At 43.0% G+C, this 17,744-nt stretch overlaps 1 protein-coding gene across 2 annotated transcripts; it reads left to right on the top strand.

Moving 5' to 3' along the window:
- Positions 1–6,614: 6,614 nt before the first annotated feature.
- gtf3c4 (general transcription factor IIIC, polypeptide 4) lies at positions 6,615–16,216 on the top strand. 2 transcript variants are annotated; one of them, XM_027278648.1, is made up of 5 exons: positions 6,615–7,082; positions 8,518–10,239; positions 12,727–12,857; positions 14,329–14,417; positions 15,980–16,216. In XM_027278648.1, exons 1-5 carry the CDS (start codon positions 6,774–6,776, stop codon positions 16,042–16,044), a joined length of 2,316 nt encoding a protein of 771 aa, XP_027134449.1. In that variant the 5' UTR covers positions 6,615–6,773; the 3' UTR covers positions 16,045–16,216. The 2 variants fall into 2 exon arrangements, with proteins under 2 accessions (XP_027134449.1, XP_027134450.1); XM_027278649.1 differs by lacking the exon at positions 6,615–7,082 and adding an exon at positions 7,270–7,398.
- The last annotated feature ends 1,528 nt before the right edge of the window (positions 16,217–17,744 follow it).

Consider the following 17,744-nt stretch of genomic DNA (forward strand, 5'->3'; position numbering starts at 1 on the left):
GCTGGGAATAAATAGAAAGGCTGGTTTTTCCTCCTGAATTCCACCCAATCAATTTCCATGTTTCCCTTAATAACCCCCAGATTAGGGCCTGGCCTAAGGTAAACACACCTTCTAGCTAATATGGTGTGGCAGAATTTTGTAAACTACACAAATAGATCTTTGATTCAGCAGTTCTAGAAAGTTACTTCTAATACATTACGGTCCCGTGGATAAATATTATCATGCAAAATTGTCACAGGTGATTTACTGTTTTGCCAGTGCTCATCATTTTCCTTCAGATAATTATTAAGAAACAGACGCTAGTTCTAAACTTAGTTCTAAAGAAAAACTTGCATGATAAAGATATTTTGTCATAAATTTTATTCTAAAAAATGTCTCAAAGTTAACAATGCACAATGGTGAAGCAGGAGCTCAGGATAATGGTCATACTGCAGGGTGAGGAAATGTCACGAACTCAACATCTGACTAAAATGGAAGGAATGTCTGTCTGTCTGTCTGTCTGTCTGCAGACTCAAGGAGGTACAACATTGAGTGTGAAGTAGTTTGGATGAACGGTTGTCGCAAAAGGTGAGAAACCACAAAGCCAAAGAATGGTCTGAACGTGAACGTGGCTAACTTGTCATATTAATGTTAGTAAGCTAACTACCTTCAATAAATGATGCATCCATTGTAACACCCTGAGAAGCCGATGTAATTGGGATAGTTGGCTGGGCTCAGCATGAATTTTATCAACATAATGATATAGTGCTAAATATTTCATTCATTCACTGTTACGTCCGGATGAAAAGGGTTGGATTTCAATAGCAGGGCTTGTGTTTTGGCAAATGTGTTTTGACATTTTGTCATTTTAATGCATAAAGTTATTTTTCATCTTGCTTTTCAGGTGTGCAGTGTTTTTGGCCTACGTCCAGTCAATTTAATGTCATTTAACTTATATAATAAATAAGCTAATAATGACACTATTAATGATTTTGATGTGGCTGATGTTTTGGGAACACAATAAACTGTCTAATAGTGGTGGCATCTTCTAAAAAGCAAAACTATAAATAAAATAAAACTAGTGGTGCATGGATCTAAAACTACTGCATGTCCAGCTCTGCAGGTTGATGACACTGAGAAAGCCTCGAGCAGCTGCCAAACAATCGGCCCATTCTGAGCACTGCATTAGTCTGTTTAATATGAACATTGATGATATATTAAATTTAACAAAGCTCCAATGAGAAATGTATGCAATGAAAAAAAAAATCTTGCCACCACAGCTGTATGATATGTGAACCGCACCAACAGAGGAAGCAGCAAGTGTGACAACAATAGTTCCTCAAAAACTGCATTTGGCGTGAAAACTACTATGGTGTCAACCACTGGCCTTTTTTTTTAAAACTGCAAACATTACACTCGCTCTCTCTGAATTTTGATGTACGAATCCAAACCCGGCAGTCTGCCTGATACAGTTTGGCAAGGAGCTTTGCTTCTTATGAAACTTTACGTGGTATTAAGTTTCTAATCTAAGTGCGATGGCATTCAATTTCACACTCTGATCCAGAAACCAGGTTACAGTGAGCTAACGGGAAGCTCTCCCCCCAACACAACAAGCAGCAAAACAAATTCAGCTCATTACACAAACACTGAAACTAGAGGATTCATATTTCAATGTAAAAAGCACCTTAATCTGCCAAACAACAAAACCAAAAGAAAATAACTTAGCTACCAGCTGAAATTCAGAATTAATATCAATTCTGCGCAAAGTTTAAGCAGAATAAATGTATTGCCCACCACAGACATTTGAACTTGTCATAGCAGGGAAAGCACAGGTGTTACAAATAACATTAAAGAGCCAGAAAGTAACACAGCTAAAAGTAATTTAGCCATCATTTCATTTGAATATTTAAAGCAGTGCTTTTCATACTGAGACATGTCAAAATGTTTGAAGAAAAAAGGCTCATAAGGCCACAAATTAGCACCGGCCAACAAACAAGACAGCCTCAAGATATTAACAACAACTGGAAAAAGAGCCAACATCCACTTATTATACATGTTAGCACAAGCAGCAATTAAACTAGCAGACTTACTCACCTTGCTGAAGTGAGGCAACTCTCTGCTGTCACAGCTGATGATGAATCCCTCTGTCAGAGGACTCCACATGCAAAGTTTTCCCACACTAAACAGGAACTTCAGCTTCGGTGGTGAATGGGTGTGTGAAGACTGCTGGCAGAATAGTTTGTGTTTTGGAAAACTACATCTACATAAACATAAACATTAGCATTAGCATTAGCATTTACATGAGCTCACAGTCCATGTTGACCAACAGAGTGGGCGGGGCATGACGTTTAAATAGTCCTCCATTTTGCAAGGTGTGTGTGATGGGGGCGGGGCTCAGCGAAAGGTGGACTGGATTCCTAAAAGTCCACTGTGTAAGATATAGAGGGCTGTATTTAAGGAATAAGGCGGAAATGTAATATAATATGCGTGATATTAGTGTCATTAGTGTATAATCAAATAAGTGATCAATAATTATAGAGAATGAGCCTTTCATATGATGTCTATGTTGCTCAACTATTTTTCTGCACTAGACCAGAATGGACAAAGTAACTAAACTAAACAGTGGCTCTCACTTCTGGATTTTTCAAAATAATGGTCTATCTATCTATCTATCTATCTATCTATCTATCTATCTATCTATCTATCTATCTATCTATCTATCTATCTATCTATCTATCTATCTATCCTCATCAGGGTTGCAGGGGGAGCTGGAGCTGACATTAGGGCAAGAGGTCAGTTCATCACAGGGCGGACACATAGAGACAAGCAACCATTCGCACCCACCTTCACACCTAATTGTAATTTAGAGTCACTAAATAACCTAATAATAATAATAAACCTGCATGGGAGAAAGCTGGTGTACCAGAGAGAACCCACACAGACATGAAGAGATCATTCAAACTTCACACAGGAAGGTGGAAGAAAGAAAACAAGGAAGATTCAAGAAAGGTCCCAGTCAGCTGGTGGGTTCAAACTCAGGACTTTCTTGCTGTGAGTCAACAGTGCTAACCACTGCAGGACCGTGCCGCCCATTAGATTAAGGTTGAAGTGTAAAAGGTAGTATTTTCTTTCTTTCTTCATTTAGTATTTTCTTATTCTGAATAGCACTGATTTTTTTTTAAATAAAATGTGTCTTTTCCAGAATCAGCTGCTGCTATTACTCTGTATTAACCACAGAACACGCTGTCTGTCTTAGGTAGAAAGCAGTTCCAAGGAAAATCATTCACAGCAAGGTGTTTTTTCATGTGTTTCATCTCTCATGTTCACTTATGTCAACCATAGACATAGCCTGTTCAATTTCTTTTTCTATTTGTAAAAGTGAACGTGCATATTCTCCCTCATTACTGTAGGCATGTGGTGGGTAGATGTCAGGTTTCCTTAGCAATTCAGTATTAAGTAGAACACTGCCAGAAATTTACATTCATTTTTATGCAGAAACAAAGACACCTTTGGCCCTCCAGTGTTATTTTTAACAAGTGATCCTTGGTTTTGCTCTGGCCTACAATCTGTTAAAACAGTTCTCAGCATGTACTGTTATTCCACCATTGAAGCCCTCCCTCTGATCCTGACATCCTATCACCTTGACCTTTAACAGGTGACTGAACATCCCTGAGGGGAGCTAAATAAAAGGCCAGCGCTGTGTTTCCTACTGATGTCACTGATGTCACTGATGTGATATCAGTAGTTCCTCTTTGAGAGGGGGATTTGCCGTTTCTTTTCTGGCGTATGCTTTTCTGTGATGCCCCGTAAGCTCAGTGCAGCCTTGTAGAGGCTGTCAGGATGTATAAAGGGGGATGGGAGGCTTCCTTGTCCCTTCCCACTCCAAGGACAGTATGGGGGGGCAGAGGAGCACTGATTGAGAGCAACACCTGTCAGGTGAGGCTTTCGCAGTTGACGGCGCAGAAGGAGCGCCAAGTCGACTGCTATGACTGCTAATCTCTGACGTGGCAACCTGCCGGGCTCTGCCAGTCTCCAGAGGGAGAGCGCCAGGAGCCCGAGCGCCGAGGCTTTTTCCAGGGCTGCAGTCCTGCTAATGTCTCCCCGAACAGAATGAACCATGCTGATATGCTCTAAATACATTTCATTATCATCATCATGATTATATCACTAATTGTGTGTACTCGGTAATGTGCTGCAGCAGCCCCCTCCTGGGAGGTGTCTGAGAGACTGAATGATTAAAACATGTATGATGAACCATGCATCAAAACGTCCCTGCGGGCTTCCTCACAAGATACATGTAAGCAGCTCCAGTGACACTCGAAGCGAGCAAACAGCAGAGGATGTGGTCTACTGAGGGTTGAAAGGCTGAGGAGGAACCTGCAGGCAATAACAATACAGCAGATGGATATTAGAGATGCAGGGGATTGACCTGAGGTGACCCCATCCATATCCATAAACCCACACAACATAACCTATATACCCTGAGACATGACTGCAGCTCAGTCTAAATAATTCCACTACCACACAATAAGTAAACCAAAGGCTGAGGTTCAACTCATGGCTGGACTACTTTGGCCTGTGCTGGGGCCTGTTTTCCACCTTTATGTGAGGTTGACAGGGGAAGATAAAGTTTTTGTGACAGCATTTGATGAATGTTTAATCCAACATTCATACGTCCCAGGCTGGGATTGGGTCCCCAGTCAAAACCCACCAAAGACACACAGCAGGTGTGTGAAATATTCATTCACTACACGCTTCATTAAGAATGAAACATACCATGGTCCTCGTTCATTTATTCATTTCGATTATCGAAACAAAAGACAGAAAAATGAGAGATTAAAACATGGTGGGCGCGCTATTCTATATTTGTCTCACAGATTTGTAACAATTTGTTTTGTGACAAATAACTCTGCCTGTTGAAATCCCGCTGTCATCTTGCTGAGAGTCAGGCAGCTACTGCGAGAGGAGCTTTCATGTGAGGGGCTGTAACAAATCACTGTCTGCCTGGGAATCTCCAGCTCTGCATCCCACTGCAGCAGTTTGACCTTTGACCGGTCCTGGAGCGTCCTGTGACTCATCGCATAAAACATGCTGATATATATCTAAGCCATCAACTGTGGACGGGACAGTTTTCATATTTTCATTCATTAACGATGAAATATGGCAATTAATGATCTCTGTTGGTGATGAGTGACTGCACTCGGACAGATGAAGTGACTGATGTCGTCCCTGTCAAGGATTGGGCTCGTTCTTTTTCTCTCTCTCTCTCTCCTCTCTGTGGTGAATATGTCATTGTTGAGTGTCAGTTCTGTTTCAACAGAGACTTACCCTCTTTGAGTGGATGTGTCACATAGATTATAAAATGTCCCTGTGGAGATCATTAAAGTTTCATCTAATCTAATTAAATTAAAACAAGGATGTGCAAGTCCTGTCACACTGTCCAAGGCTGCAGTTGTCTTCCGAGACATTGTGACATCACTGAAATCAAAACAATATTTCCACATAAAACAAATGAAAATTATCTTTAGTGGTTATTAGATTGCAGCTTTAAAAGATAAATATACCAACAAGGTATATCATCAGTGTTAACCAGCATGGTTACAGACAAATTGCTTATACAGCTGTTTTCATATTTCATTCACATTAAACTTAATTCTTAAAGCATATTAATGTAAATAATTAATTGGCCTGTACAATATTTGTTCCATTATTTACTAGTGGCTCACAAAAATGTGATCTAAGTTAAATGTTGTGGGTAATTAATCATTAATATTACTGGGTTACTGACTGTGCTTACTTTAGATGCTAACAGTCTGTCAAGCTGTAATGGCAGATTCATTGGCACTCATGTGAAGCGGTGCGTTCAAAGGGCGTCATTTCAGAGATCAGAGATGCATCTTCTGCATTTGATGCAGTCATCTTTATCTGATAGCTACACAGAGGGTTAAAGGTCAAAGACTGCAACACATCACTTTGTAAACAGAAATGATACACTTTTATATTTTCACATCTGTCTTTAGTATGAAGGAGAAGCTGTTGACACACACACACACACACACACACACACACACACACACACACACACACACACACACACGTTTATTTGCTCCTCGCGCGGAAACAAGCTGAACTTCTGCTTTCAGCATGTTTCCTGTTTGTTGTTGCTCAATACAAAGGCTGAGCCTATTAAATGTTTGTTACCTTATATAGATGCATGTCTCTGTTAAACCCGGCTCCAGCTGAACAGTGTAGAACAGGTGTGGGTGGATGAGATAACAACTGATTTTTTTTCCCCAAGTTACGAGAAATCATTTTGATTTGAATCAGCTGTCGCCACCCTTTATTTTCTCACGACCTCTTAAAATGAGCGTGGACCTCAAGTTTTGTGTGCAGCTTAACCAAACAGTGGTTTTCTCTTCTCGGGCTGTTTCATTTGAAGTAAACGCAAAGGTCTGAGGAGGTGAACTTATCCAACATTTCACAAGACGAGCAGAAAATGTAGTTTGCAATGTAGATTGCAAGGGCAACACCTTCAATACAATACACTCCAGGACACGAATTAATAATAAGACAACATGTCAGAAAAACTGAAAAAAATGTATATTGTTTTATTGGATTATATCAGACTGTACAGGTGTACCCAATTAAGTGTACATTTTGATATTTATATATATCAGATATACATTTTATTGCTTTTGACATCTCATACACAGTGCACTATTTAACTCTGAGCCGGAAGTTCCGCCTTCCTCTCCTCCTGCCTTGTCTGACGTCACTTCCACCGCTCAGAAAACATGGCGGCCGCCAGTCCGTGTGATCCGGTTCACACACTGCCCAGAAATGTAGTCATCAAGACGGAGCCGGAGGACGCTCTGCTGATATCCAAGCAGGATGTTCTGGTGAAGCGGGAGCCCGACGTCCCGCTCGTCTCCCCGGTGTGCGGGCTGCAGCCGCTCGCCTGGTCGCAGGACCACCGCCTGGCTGTGTGCACCAACAACTCCCTGTCGCTGATGGAGCTGGTGTGTGACGTCCACAGCAGCAAACAGGAGCTGACCCTGCACAGGACCTCCATCCCCGTGCCGACGGAACCGTACAAACTGCGGGTGAATATGCACAAAATGTTCAGTCCGCTCAGCAAAGCGCGTCTGTAGCTCGTAAACACTGAGACTGATACCTGATGGATGAGTGCTCAGGTCTCATGCAGTCAGGTGGTGCACCGCGTTCATAACCCTCTGATAAAGACACTATAGCTGCACCTGACTCCTGATGGAGTCAGAGTGGAGCTCCCGCCCTCTCTCCCTCCAGCACAGATGCAGGCAGTTAAAGGGGAGTGCCACCTATTTCCAAACATCCTCTGCTCATGTCCATGGACCTGACCTCAGTGTCTCATAGAGATCCTAAAAGCGGAGCTGACTGCAGGTAGTAAACATTCAGAGTAATCCACTAGAACCATTTCCTCAGTTCACTATGACTGATGACTTTACAGTATGAGGATACTGGGATGTGAAACGGTTCCTGTGAGGGGAACTGGTTTTGTTCACGCCAAATAAAAATAAATTAAAAATAAAAACTGGACCAAATTCATTAATGTAACATCTTAAACTGGTATAAGACAGAAAGTGAAAGTCCATTCCCGTCCAGACGTATTTTAAGATCCTCTGATTTGAATGATAATTTATGTCTGATGTTTTTTTTTTCATATAAAAGTTAAATGAACTGATTCAGAAGTGTTAGTTACACATTATTCTTCTATCAATATCTAAATATTGTTCATTTTAAAAGTTTACTTGCTGGCATATGGCTCTGTTATCTTTAGCTATTACTCATGATCGGTCCTGTGGCACAAAAATAACATTTAAATCAGACCCCCCCACAACGCTTTGCATCCAAAGTGTCAATACATTTTAAGGTAATGCCACTGCCATCAAGAAACACGAGTGAGTGGAAAGAATCTATGTGATTACAACGTGACATCTGTGAGTCTCTTTGCATAGTGATACTGCTATTTGTTGTACTACTTGTAAAGCGACTTGTGTGCCTTTTTAGAAACAGCCCAGCTAATATGCACTTGTGTGCTATTAGTATGGCAGCGATGGATGTTTTAGTATTTTCATTATTTGCTGAACTGAAAGATAATTACAGCGATGGAATACGAGTGCTGATGGAAAAGAGAAACTGAAAAACAATTTAGCCGTGGTAGATCTGTCTCTGTGCAGCTGCTCTGCTGCGTAAACAGGATTGTTTATAGGCTCGTCTGCACTCCAAAAATCCACTTGGCAGATAAAATAGTTTCATAAAGCACCAGGCGCAGTGGTAGACAGGCGATGTTGGTTTCCTGCTGTCATTTACAGATCTGATGAACGGCTTGTAAATGGGAGGGCTGCTGAGGGAGCAGCGGACGACGACAGTCGGAGTACAACTTTGAAAAAAAACACAACAGTCTTTTTAAATGTAGTTTGGATGGGCGCTGAAATGACTTGCAAACTTGCAAAACTGACATTTAACCTTAAACCTTTAATTTGTGTTTTAAACTTTAAGGTGGGACCGGCAGCAGAGCTACTTCAAGCCACGGAGAAGTTCACCACACATCCCGACCCCACAGTGAGGCAGCTCTTTCTGGCTGACGCAGTGATGAATCCATCGGCAGTAGTGCAGAAAGGAATCAAATATTCCAGCTGGTCTCCGTTAGGTTGTGACTCTAGTGGACGCTGTCTGCTCGCTTGTCTAACATTTGACCACAGGCTCACCATTCACAACAGCCACAAGCGTCTCGAGTGGAACGTACTAATCGACCTCACCAAAAAGTACAGCGAGAGGCTAAAAGAGCGAGGCTACGCCAAAAAGGACAACAAGCCTCTGCAGGAGAACCTGCTGGACTTTGACGAGCTGCAGCGGCGCTACCGCATGCAGACTCCTCTGAGGATGGAGTGGTCGAGCGTTTACACCATCAAACAGGCTCAGCCGGACAACACGTGCATCGACGTAGAGATGGTCCTCCTCGCCGTCTTGATGGAAAACGGCGACCTCGTTTTGTGGAAGTTTGTGTTGCCCTTCACAAACGGGGCAGATGTCGTGTTTTACGACATCGTGGAATCAGGCGTGACCAGGCCCAGTGACTTGGCGTGGTGGGAGTATGAAAGCTCAGACCGCCGGATGAGCGGGCTGATCGTCGGCAGTGAGGTGGGACCCGTCAAGATCATGCCCGTCAGCCTGTCGGGAGTGAAGGGCTACTTCACCCTCCGACACCCAGTCATCCTCTGGAAGGAGTGCGACGAGATCGCAGTGGAGAACATCAAATGCGTCCCGATGGTCCACCCGATCCAAAAATCCAGATGCAGCCTCATCGTGGCGTCACGCGGCTGCTACGTATTTTGGTGTTTGCTCATGATCTCCCCAGCCGGACTAAATGTACACAACTCTCACGTGGCCGGGCTGCACTCACTCCCCGTAGTCTCGTTAGCGGTCAGTCAACAGGGCGTCGCGGTGTACACATGTTCCATAGACGGTTGGATAAAAAAGCTAACGCCAACATTTACAGAGAACACTTTGATTTTCAAACAGGAGGACATGCTGCGACCTGAAAACCTAACAGGGAGGAGGATACACGGGATTGCGGTGAGCCACAACGGGGCGTTTATTGCGCTCGCCAGCACGCAAGGCATGGTCGGTGGTTTTCATCCAATTAACAGGACGTATCATGTTCACCTTGTGACGCTGAAAACGCCAGAAATGGCAGCAGAACTGCTGCTACAGTCCCCCACGCAGAACTTGTACAAAATGGCTGACCTGCTCAATCTCGTCAGGTGGCAAATTTTGAAAAACAAATGCATCCCTGCATCGCTGCTGGAAGAGCTTGACCAAAAGATCCAGGAAGTAGACTCGCCCTACCTGTGGCGGCTCAAGCTCTTCCTGGTGCGTATACTTTACCAGTCGCTACAGTCGCCTCCTACGGATCACCGCTGGAAACCCACGCACGAGGAGAGCAAGGTGTTTGTGAGGGACGAGGAAGAGGAGGACGAAAAAGATCCTGCGCAAGAGGAAGGCGAGCCCGAGGAAGTAAAACACGAGGCCAACCCGGAGGAGCAGAAGGCGGAGGTGCAGGCGTGGATCAATGCTGTGGAGTCCCACCTGATGAGAGAGCACATGAAGAAGGTGCTGGGGGTGGTGTACCTCAACACGTGGGTTGCTCAGAACACCAGCATACCCACCTGTGGCCTGGTGGAGTACCTCTCCAAAGACGGAAACGACAGAGACTCCGAGGTAAAACTCAGTGACTCACCTGATAGTTATTCATCTGTCAGGTGATGTCAGGTATATGCTGATGATGCCAAAGTGATATTTATATAATCCAACATCTTGCAGCTGCACAGTAAAGTGAAATAAAGTCTAGGAATCCAGTTAAGACAAGAAAATGGCCTGTGTGACAGCTTGAATATGGTCTATGAGCGAACAGCATTTCGTCCTCTAAAAAACAGGAAGTTAAATCCAATGAAACTCACAGATTCCCTTGAAACAGAGAGGTGAAGCCCAACCATGGGACCTTACTATGGAAAACATGTATATGGTTGAAGTGGCAAGATAATGTTTTTGGTCAACTTAACTTGGATAACTTAACAAGTCAAGAAAGTTGCAGTTAATCATAAGACTGCTTAAGTACGAGACTGTGACAACACGTGATTAGCAGGACCACAAACCAAACTTCCACAAGCTTGCTGGCTCTTACATAACCAACTAACTCTCCTTTGGAATAGCCGTAGCTCTCAGCATGTCCGGAGTTTCCCCTGTTTTCTTACTTTTAACCCTCGTCCCCTAGTTCCCCCTAGTAAAATGTGATAACCATGTTGGTTATGTATATTGTGCGAAATGAATGACATAGTCATTCAGTAGTTTCACACATTTTTTTGGCCTCTTCAAACTTTATTTTTGATAGAGACAGAGTGACAGAAATGCAGGGAGAGAGAGACAGGGATTGACATGCAGGAAAGAGCCACAGGTCGGATTCGAACCCTGGGCTTGATTTACAAAAACTTAAAATTGCCAAACATAATGTATATCAGGGGTACTCAAATACAAATTTACAAAGATTTTTTTAAGTGACTCAAAGGTCCATTTATTGAGGCCCACATGCGATATACTGTAATATTCAAAAGGAAATATCCTTTTTATTTAAAACAACAAAAATATGAACTTAAATAAAATATCATTTATGGAATCTGAGAGGGGGCTTTGCTTAATTTTAGCTTTAATTTCTGTTTGTTTGCCTTCAAACATTGTGTCCATCACTTCAGTCATGGATTCTCTTATTATTTCTGCAACTGAGAATGGCTTCTTGTGTTTACCCCAAAATCCACGCCACTCTGACTGAGCACTCTGTTGCTTTTTGTTGTTGTTGTCATAGATGTGACATGGATCCTGCTTGCAGCTTGAGTGCAGCTTCAGTGAATTAGTTTTTGTTGTTCTCACCCTTTAAATTTTGAGGAAATGTCTCTTCAAAATTCCTATGCTTTGTCTCATAATGCCGTTTCAAATTGGAAATCATCATAGCTATAGTCTCCTGGCATATTAAGCACATGGGTCTTGTGCTGGTTGGAGGGAGGAATGAATGCAAATTTTTCAGTCCATTCTTCTTTGAATTGCTGATTTTTACTGTCCACCTTTCTTTTAGCAGAGAACCCGGAAAATGTCATTTTTGTGCAATCTTTTTTTTTTCGTGCAATCTAGGCTCCTACATTTGGCAAAGTGTCAATATGCGAACCGCTCCAAAAACCAAAGTGAAAGTTAAAAATTGTACTCGCAGCATGACCCAGTAACAGGCTGTCTGTGTATCCTTGGCATGGAGACAAGTCCCAATATACACGTGCTGACCCAACCAAAACCCATAGTGAAGAAATAACAGTTCGGGGGCCACAAATAAGTTGCCGGTGGGATGCGGGGGTCCAGGCCAAAGCATGATAAACACATACTTCTGGACATGCAGTGTATGTTTCAATTGCAGCAGTTATCCCATAATTGCCACAATGACAGCTGCAAAACTTACTTAGACTTGCTTCAACAGTCTAACAAACTACAGAAATATCAGAAATGGTACATATACTGTATATATACTATATATGTTTATGACATGTCCAGTATACACCATCAGGTGAGGTTTGTATATAGCCACTGTTATGGAATTTTCTATCCTTAGGTTACACAAGGTCACATGTGGGCCTTGAGGTCCTCAGCAGTATTAATTGTTGAGAACAGTAGGTGCCAGTCATATCTCAACACTGTGGGGGCCAGGGTCGAAAAGACCTATTGCTGCCTTCCTACTCATAATAGATAGCTTGTTGTTGATGTTCCAATCTGCGTAAACAGACATCTGTGTCTCCAGACTAGAATATGTTGACAATAACACCTCCAAGGGTAAAGACATTCTCTTTGACTAATTCTGGGCGTTTAGTATTTGTAGTGTTATCTTAGGGTTTAAAGTTTATCCACCAGGATGAGTTGGGCAGAATGTGAGACCGACTCAGGCACTTCTGATGAACTTTGAGAAGCGTCAATAAATTATACAGCATAAGACATCAGAGGCTCCTGAACACTTTCTTCCTTCCTGACCTCACCATTGACCTTTGACTTCAGCAATTTCTCCACAACAGCCACTACTGCTGATCAGCTCTCATATCAGAGTTTCAAACTTCTAACTTTGTGTTGCCTTCACTTACAGCCTCTGACTGTGTGTGTGTTTGTGTGCGTCACCCTCAGGTTCTGATTGGCCACATCAAGAACAAGATGAACAAGCAGACGTTCTTGGAGCGCTGCTCTCTGTGTCAGGCGGTGGTGCCCTTCACGGAATACAAACAAGCGACCTGTGAAAACGGTCACATGTGGCTCAGGTACACAGCAGACCGGCATTGTGTCATCAAGCACCAATCACCACGCCCTCCCCTTTTTGGGTGGAAAGAATCACGCTTTCACACACTCTTTTTTTTTTTTCTTTTTTAGCAAGACAAACAGGAAAATAGTGAAAAGCTGTGAGGTAGCAGGTTGTAAAACAGAAAAACATACAAATCCAGATTTCCAGTTCAACATTCTTCCTGGAAAGGATCCCGATAGGAGGGAAGTCAGAGTGTATGAGCCTCCGGAAAACAGCAGCAGTGCCGATTTCCTTTTTTTAAAAAAAAATATTTTTGGGCTTTTTCACCTTTATTTGACAGTGCAGCTGAAGGTAGACAGGAAAGAGGAGGGGGGCAGGGTGGAGAGTGACATGCAGCGTAGGACCACAGGTTGGAATCGAACCTACTGCTGCTGCAGTTAGGATTTAGTCTTGGTATGCAGGGCAGACGCTCTACCAGGTGAGCTACTGGGACACCCTGTGTAGACTCCCATTTGATGACAACTAGTTGAATTACTTATCATTTGAACAATGCCGAGTAAGAAACAAACAGATTTGAGACACCATAAAAACAGGATTATTCACTGTCAGTGTCGTAAATAGCTAAATGACACTCGTGACAGTTACTGCTTCAGCCAGCTCGCGTGGGAGGCTGCTGGAGTAAATTCACACAGCATAACAGCAGACTGTCGTCGCCAAACCAAATCCAGGTCAAACTGTTGGCTATTAACAGGTTGGTTATTACAGACACTTATGATACCTTCATTGTAAGCAATATCTGGCCACTGTGTTGGGTCATTGATCCACTTGGATGGAGGGAAAGGGAGCATGACGGCTAACCAATCAACCTTGAATTATTAAGGCGTCAGGTTCAGGCGAGGTAGCAAGCACGAGCACAAGAGAAAGATTTGTTTAACACGCAAATAAACGCTTTCAGAACGTTAAATTCTAACAAACATCTATAGAATCTTTGTCTTTGTGAAGTGTATGTATGTGCAGTATCTGGTCTGTGGACATCATTGTCTTCCACGAGTTCAGATCTAATCCACTAAAGATGTTTTTTATTAGCTTTAGCCTCAACGAGCTCGGCGGGGTTCAGATGCCGCAGTTGAGCCTGACAGGACACGAATTGAATCTTAATGCCAAGTGCCTTCTTTGACGGTTTATTTATCTTCGCGGAGCTGTAATCAAGCCTCCCACCTTTTGATATTTACCCATGCACCACTCTCATCGTCTCATAAATATCCCCTGTCAAACATTTCCCCTGCCTTCTCTCGCTAGCTAGAACGCCGGTGCCTCTGGTGGGCACAGAGAGGGAAATCTGTGCCCATCAGTTGGACCTCTGTGCTGTTTCTGCTCTACTTTTGTGTCTGTCTGTGTGTATGTATGTGTGAGTGTGTGTGCGAGTGTGTGCGCGCATGTCTGTCCCTGCCAGCCTCGCTCTCTAATGCCTTTTTCTCGGTCTCCTCCAGGTGTGTGTTGTCACACCAGGCCTGCCAGACGCTGACGTTCAGACGTTGCCTCCTGCTGGATACCATTGCCAGACTGCCAGAGCCTGAGGGTAAGCGCCACTTTCCATCTCTCTCCACCTCCATTTCACAGTCTCACTCTCCATCAGCCATCTCCTCCTGTCACCTTCAACGTCGGCCTTCATCCCGCTCTGCCGCTGGAAAAACTTCAGACTCAAAAAAAACATGAATGGCTGTAGAAATGAGCTGCTTTCTTTGTTTCAAAGGAATTACCGTGTCTGATTTTTGATCCAGGGCTTTTTTTTTGTTTGTTTTGACAGTTGAATCATTTGTATGATGTTATTCATGGATGCTCAGTGTGCAGTTTTCATGCACTTAGGTAACCGGGTCATCGTTGACCTTATGCTGTAACCTGATTTCTTAAACGTCATGTAAACAAGACGTTCAGTTTCTGTAATCGTAGTAGGGGATTAGAGAAACCCAATTATCCCAGCTTGATTTCTCCTGAAGAAAGTCGGTTTCTTTGCCACATACATACATGCGGCCGGGTTTCTAATAGTTTTTTTTACATGTCAGCATGTGCATGACAAAGACTGCAGGCAGGGAAAATATCCGTTAGAACAGGAAAGGTCAATATAGCAACATATATAAAATTATACCTTTTTTACATGTTTTCTGACATGTTTAATTCCATAAACTTTTAAAATTGTAATCAAACTGGGGAGGAGGAGGAGAGAGGGAGAAACGCCGCACTCTTCCCGGGGTTTGAGGAATCGGCTTCATCTGACTGCTACATGCATCCCAGGTCTTTATGGGTCTCGCTTGAGCGCCCGAGGCACGGCTCGCCTGGTCATTCCAGCCTATCTGAGCTAAAGACTGACAGCTTGGAGCAGTTTGTTCTTGGCATCTGTCAAAGTCAACATCATCCCAGCTCCTGTCTCCCAACAAACATCTTACACATTTTCGGCCTTCTTCTTGAGTTTAGTTTTTGAATCACGTGTGGCAATTACCGTCGGCTTCAGACGCAGAATGTTGCCGGCTTCATCTCTCAGTAAAAAGTTTTTGGGCTTTAAAGACATTGGTGGAGTTTTAGAGTAACGATCAGTGTGAAGGAAGAAGAGCGTTCTCTCGCAGGCTGCATCACTTTTCAAACTTGTTTTGCAGTTGAAAGCTTAATTAATGAACATTGATGTTGCCTTCGGACTCTGATTTATTTTGTTTTTTTCTCCTTACCCTGCAATGCAAATAGTGTATAGAGTGATCAGACACGAGAAGAGGTTCATTCAGTGTTTCATTAAACTGATTTATTGTCTTTGTGCGTATGAAATGAATTGAAAATCTGAAGATCAAGATCTCTTTCACAAAAAGTAAGTGAGGAATTTATTAGAGGTGTTACGAGACGTGTATTTAATCTGTGTGTGTGTTTAACCTCGCACTGCTGTAGTCTGTACGTCAAACATTACTAGGTCCAATCTAGTATGACTGCTGTCTTTGAAAGTTATATTTATTCAAATATGAGAGCCGACATGTAAAATTCCCATCACATTTACATAACGAAGCGCAAGTCTGAAAGTGGCTTTAAAAAGTCTTCATAATCACATACATATTTAGAAACCTCCAGTACAAACACGACTTGTTTTCTTTCCCCCCGCAGATCCAGAGTGGATCAAGAAGATACTGCAGGCGCCGTGCACGCTGTGCGACTCGCCGATGATCTAGAGCTGAACGATAGGAGGAACCTCAGGGCTTCCCTGCGACCATCAGAGCTGCGCGCTCTGACGCAGGGTCCAAACTTTGTCAGACATCACTGCTCCAATATTTTTATTTCGTGTATGTTTTTATTACTTTATATATGTATCTTAAAAGTGCAAAATAAAAGGCTTTGATTATACGTTCTGACTCTTATTGCCTCACAAGTGTAGCCTACAAAGTGTGCAGGGAGACCATTTCCCCTTGCCACGGTTTTAAATGAATATTTTACTGAGGTAAAACATTCTGGACTCAAACTTTACAGATTTCTTTATTTTCTCTGCGCTAAAATTAATTCCCACTCATACACAGTGTTTGCACAAGGGTGCAAAGAAACAAAGTTTCACATGTGGAGGTTTCTATTATTCAGTAGGACTTCAGGGCACCATAAATAAGCTCCCTCATTTTCCTTATGTTGACTATATTTCCAAACCTTTGGTGTAGTTTTTATTGCAAGTAAGTGGAACTTACTCTGCTAGTCCTATTTTAGTGAGGGCTTTTTTCTTCTTCTTCTCCTTTTTTTTTGAGTGCAACAAATAATACACTCTGAATAATACATACTCTGGAAAAAACTCAACATACCTACTTTAATTGGCACTGTAAAACAATTTCCAAGCTTGAGGAGGAGGGTGTGAGAGGAGGGGGTGGTGGAGAAGGGTTGGTGGTGCTCAGTCATTCTCTCAGATGAGGACTTCCGCTAATGTAAACGCAGAAGAGAGAAGGAGCGACGAGGAAGATGAGATGAGCAAGAGGCAGGAAGAAAGCGAAAAGTGTGCTTAAAAACCCGGCGCGGTCCCTCCCACGGGAGTGGGTTGTAATGAGATTCAGCAGTAATGAGGGACAGAACATGGTGCCAGATGTGATTCTAATTCTAATCAAGGAGGGGAGGGTAGCAGGGATGAGGAGGGGTGGGTGGGTTAGAGAGCATATTGTTAAATACAATTAACCCTTTTTTCATATTTCGAGGGGAACAAGGGTTGACGGGAGGGTATACAGGCTCAGCGGCATGTTCTCGGCCCCGGCTCCTTGTTTTGGAGACATGGAGGTCGGCGGGCCGGTGATCAAAGAGGAAGCTGGACCTGGGAGACTGGGCCAGCAGCAGAGCCTCCTCTATCCCCGCCAGCCTCTCTCATCCCTTCCATCCTTGGGCCCCGCAGAGGTGGGGTGGGGTCTGCCCTCCCTCTAATGTCACTGGAGATGATAGCCTGCCCCGGGGCGAGGAAACAGGAGGCAGCTCAGCTCCAAACACTCGGACTTTCATGAAAGAGGAACTTTTTTTATTTTTTTTATTTTTATTTTTTTGAAAACCTCACCTTTTTTTTACCCAGTATTCATTGCCCCAAGAATCAGTCCAGTTGGGATAGAAAGGGATGTCTCCCACTTTTACTAGAAAGTGAATCATTTATCACATTTTTGCAGGAGGAGATTCTGGAGAAGATAAGTTTAGTTTTAGTAGAAAAGCATCCGTGTTTTGAAGGGTGAAAATAATACCATCATTTTCTGAAACTATACTCGCTGTAGCCTGTTTAAAAATAACTGTTAGTTGAGTCTGATCTCTCAGTAAATTTATAGATTAATTGCAAAGATTTCTTCTGAAATTCACTTTTTCCAGAGCCTTTCCTTAATAAAAAGTTGTGGACCTTGAGCTATGTTTTTCTCCTATTAGATTA

Source organism: Larimichthys crocea, chromosome IV (assembly GCF_000972845.2).
Source record: "Larimichthys crocea isolate SSNF chromosome IV, L_crocea_2.0, whole genome shotgun sequence".
Taxonomy (NCBI): Eukaryota; Metazoa; Chordata; class Actinopteri; family Sciaenidae; genus Larimichthys; species Larimichthys crocea.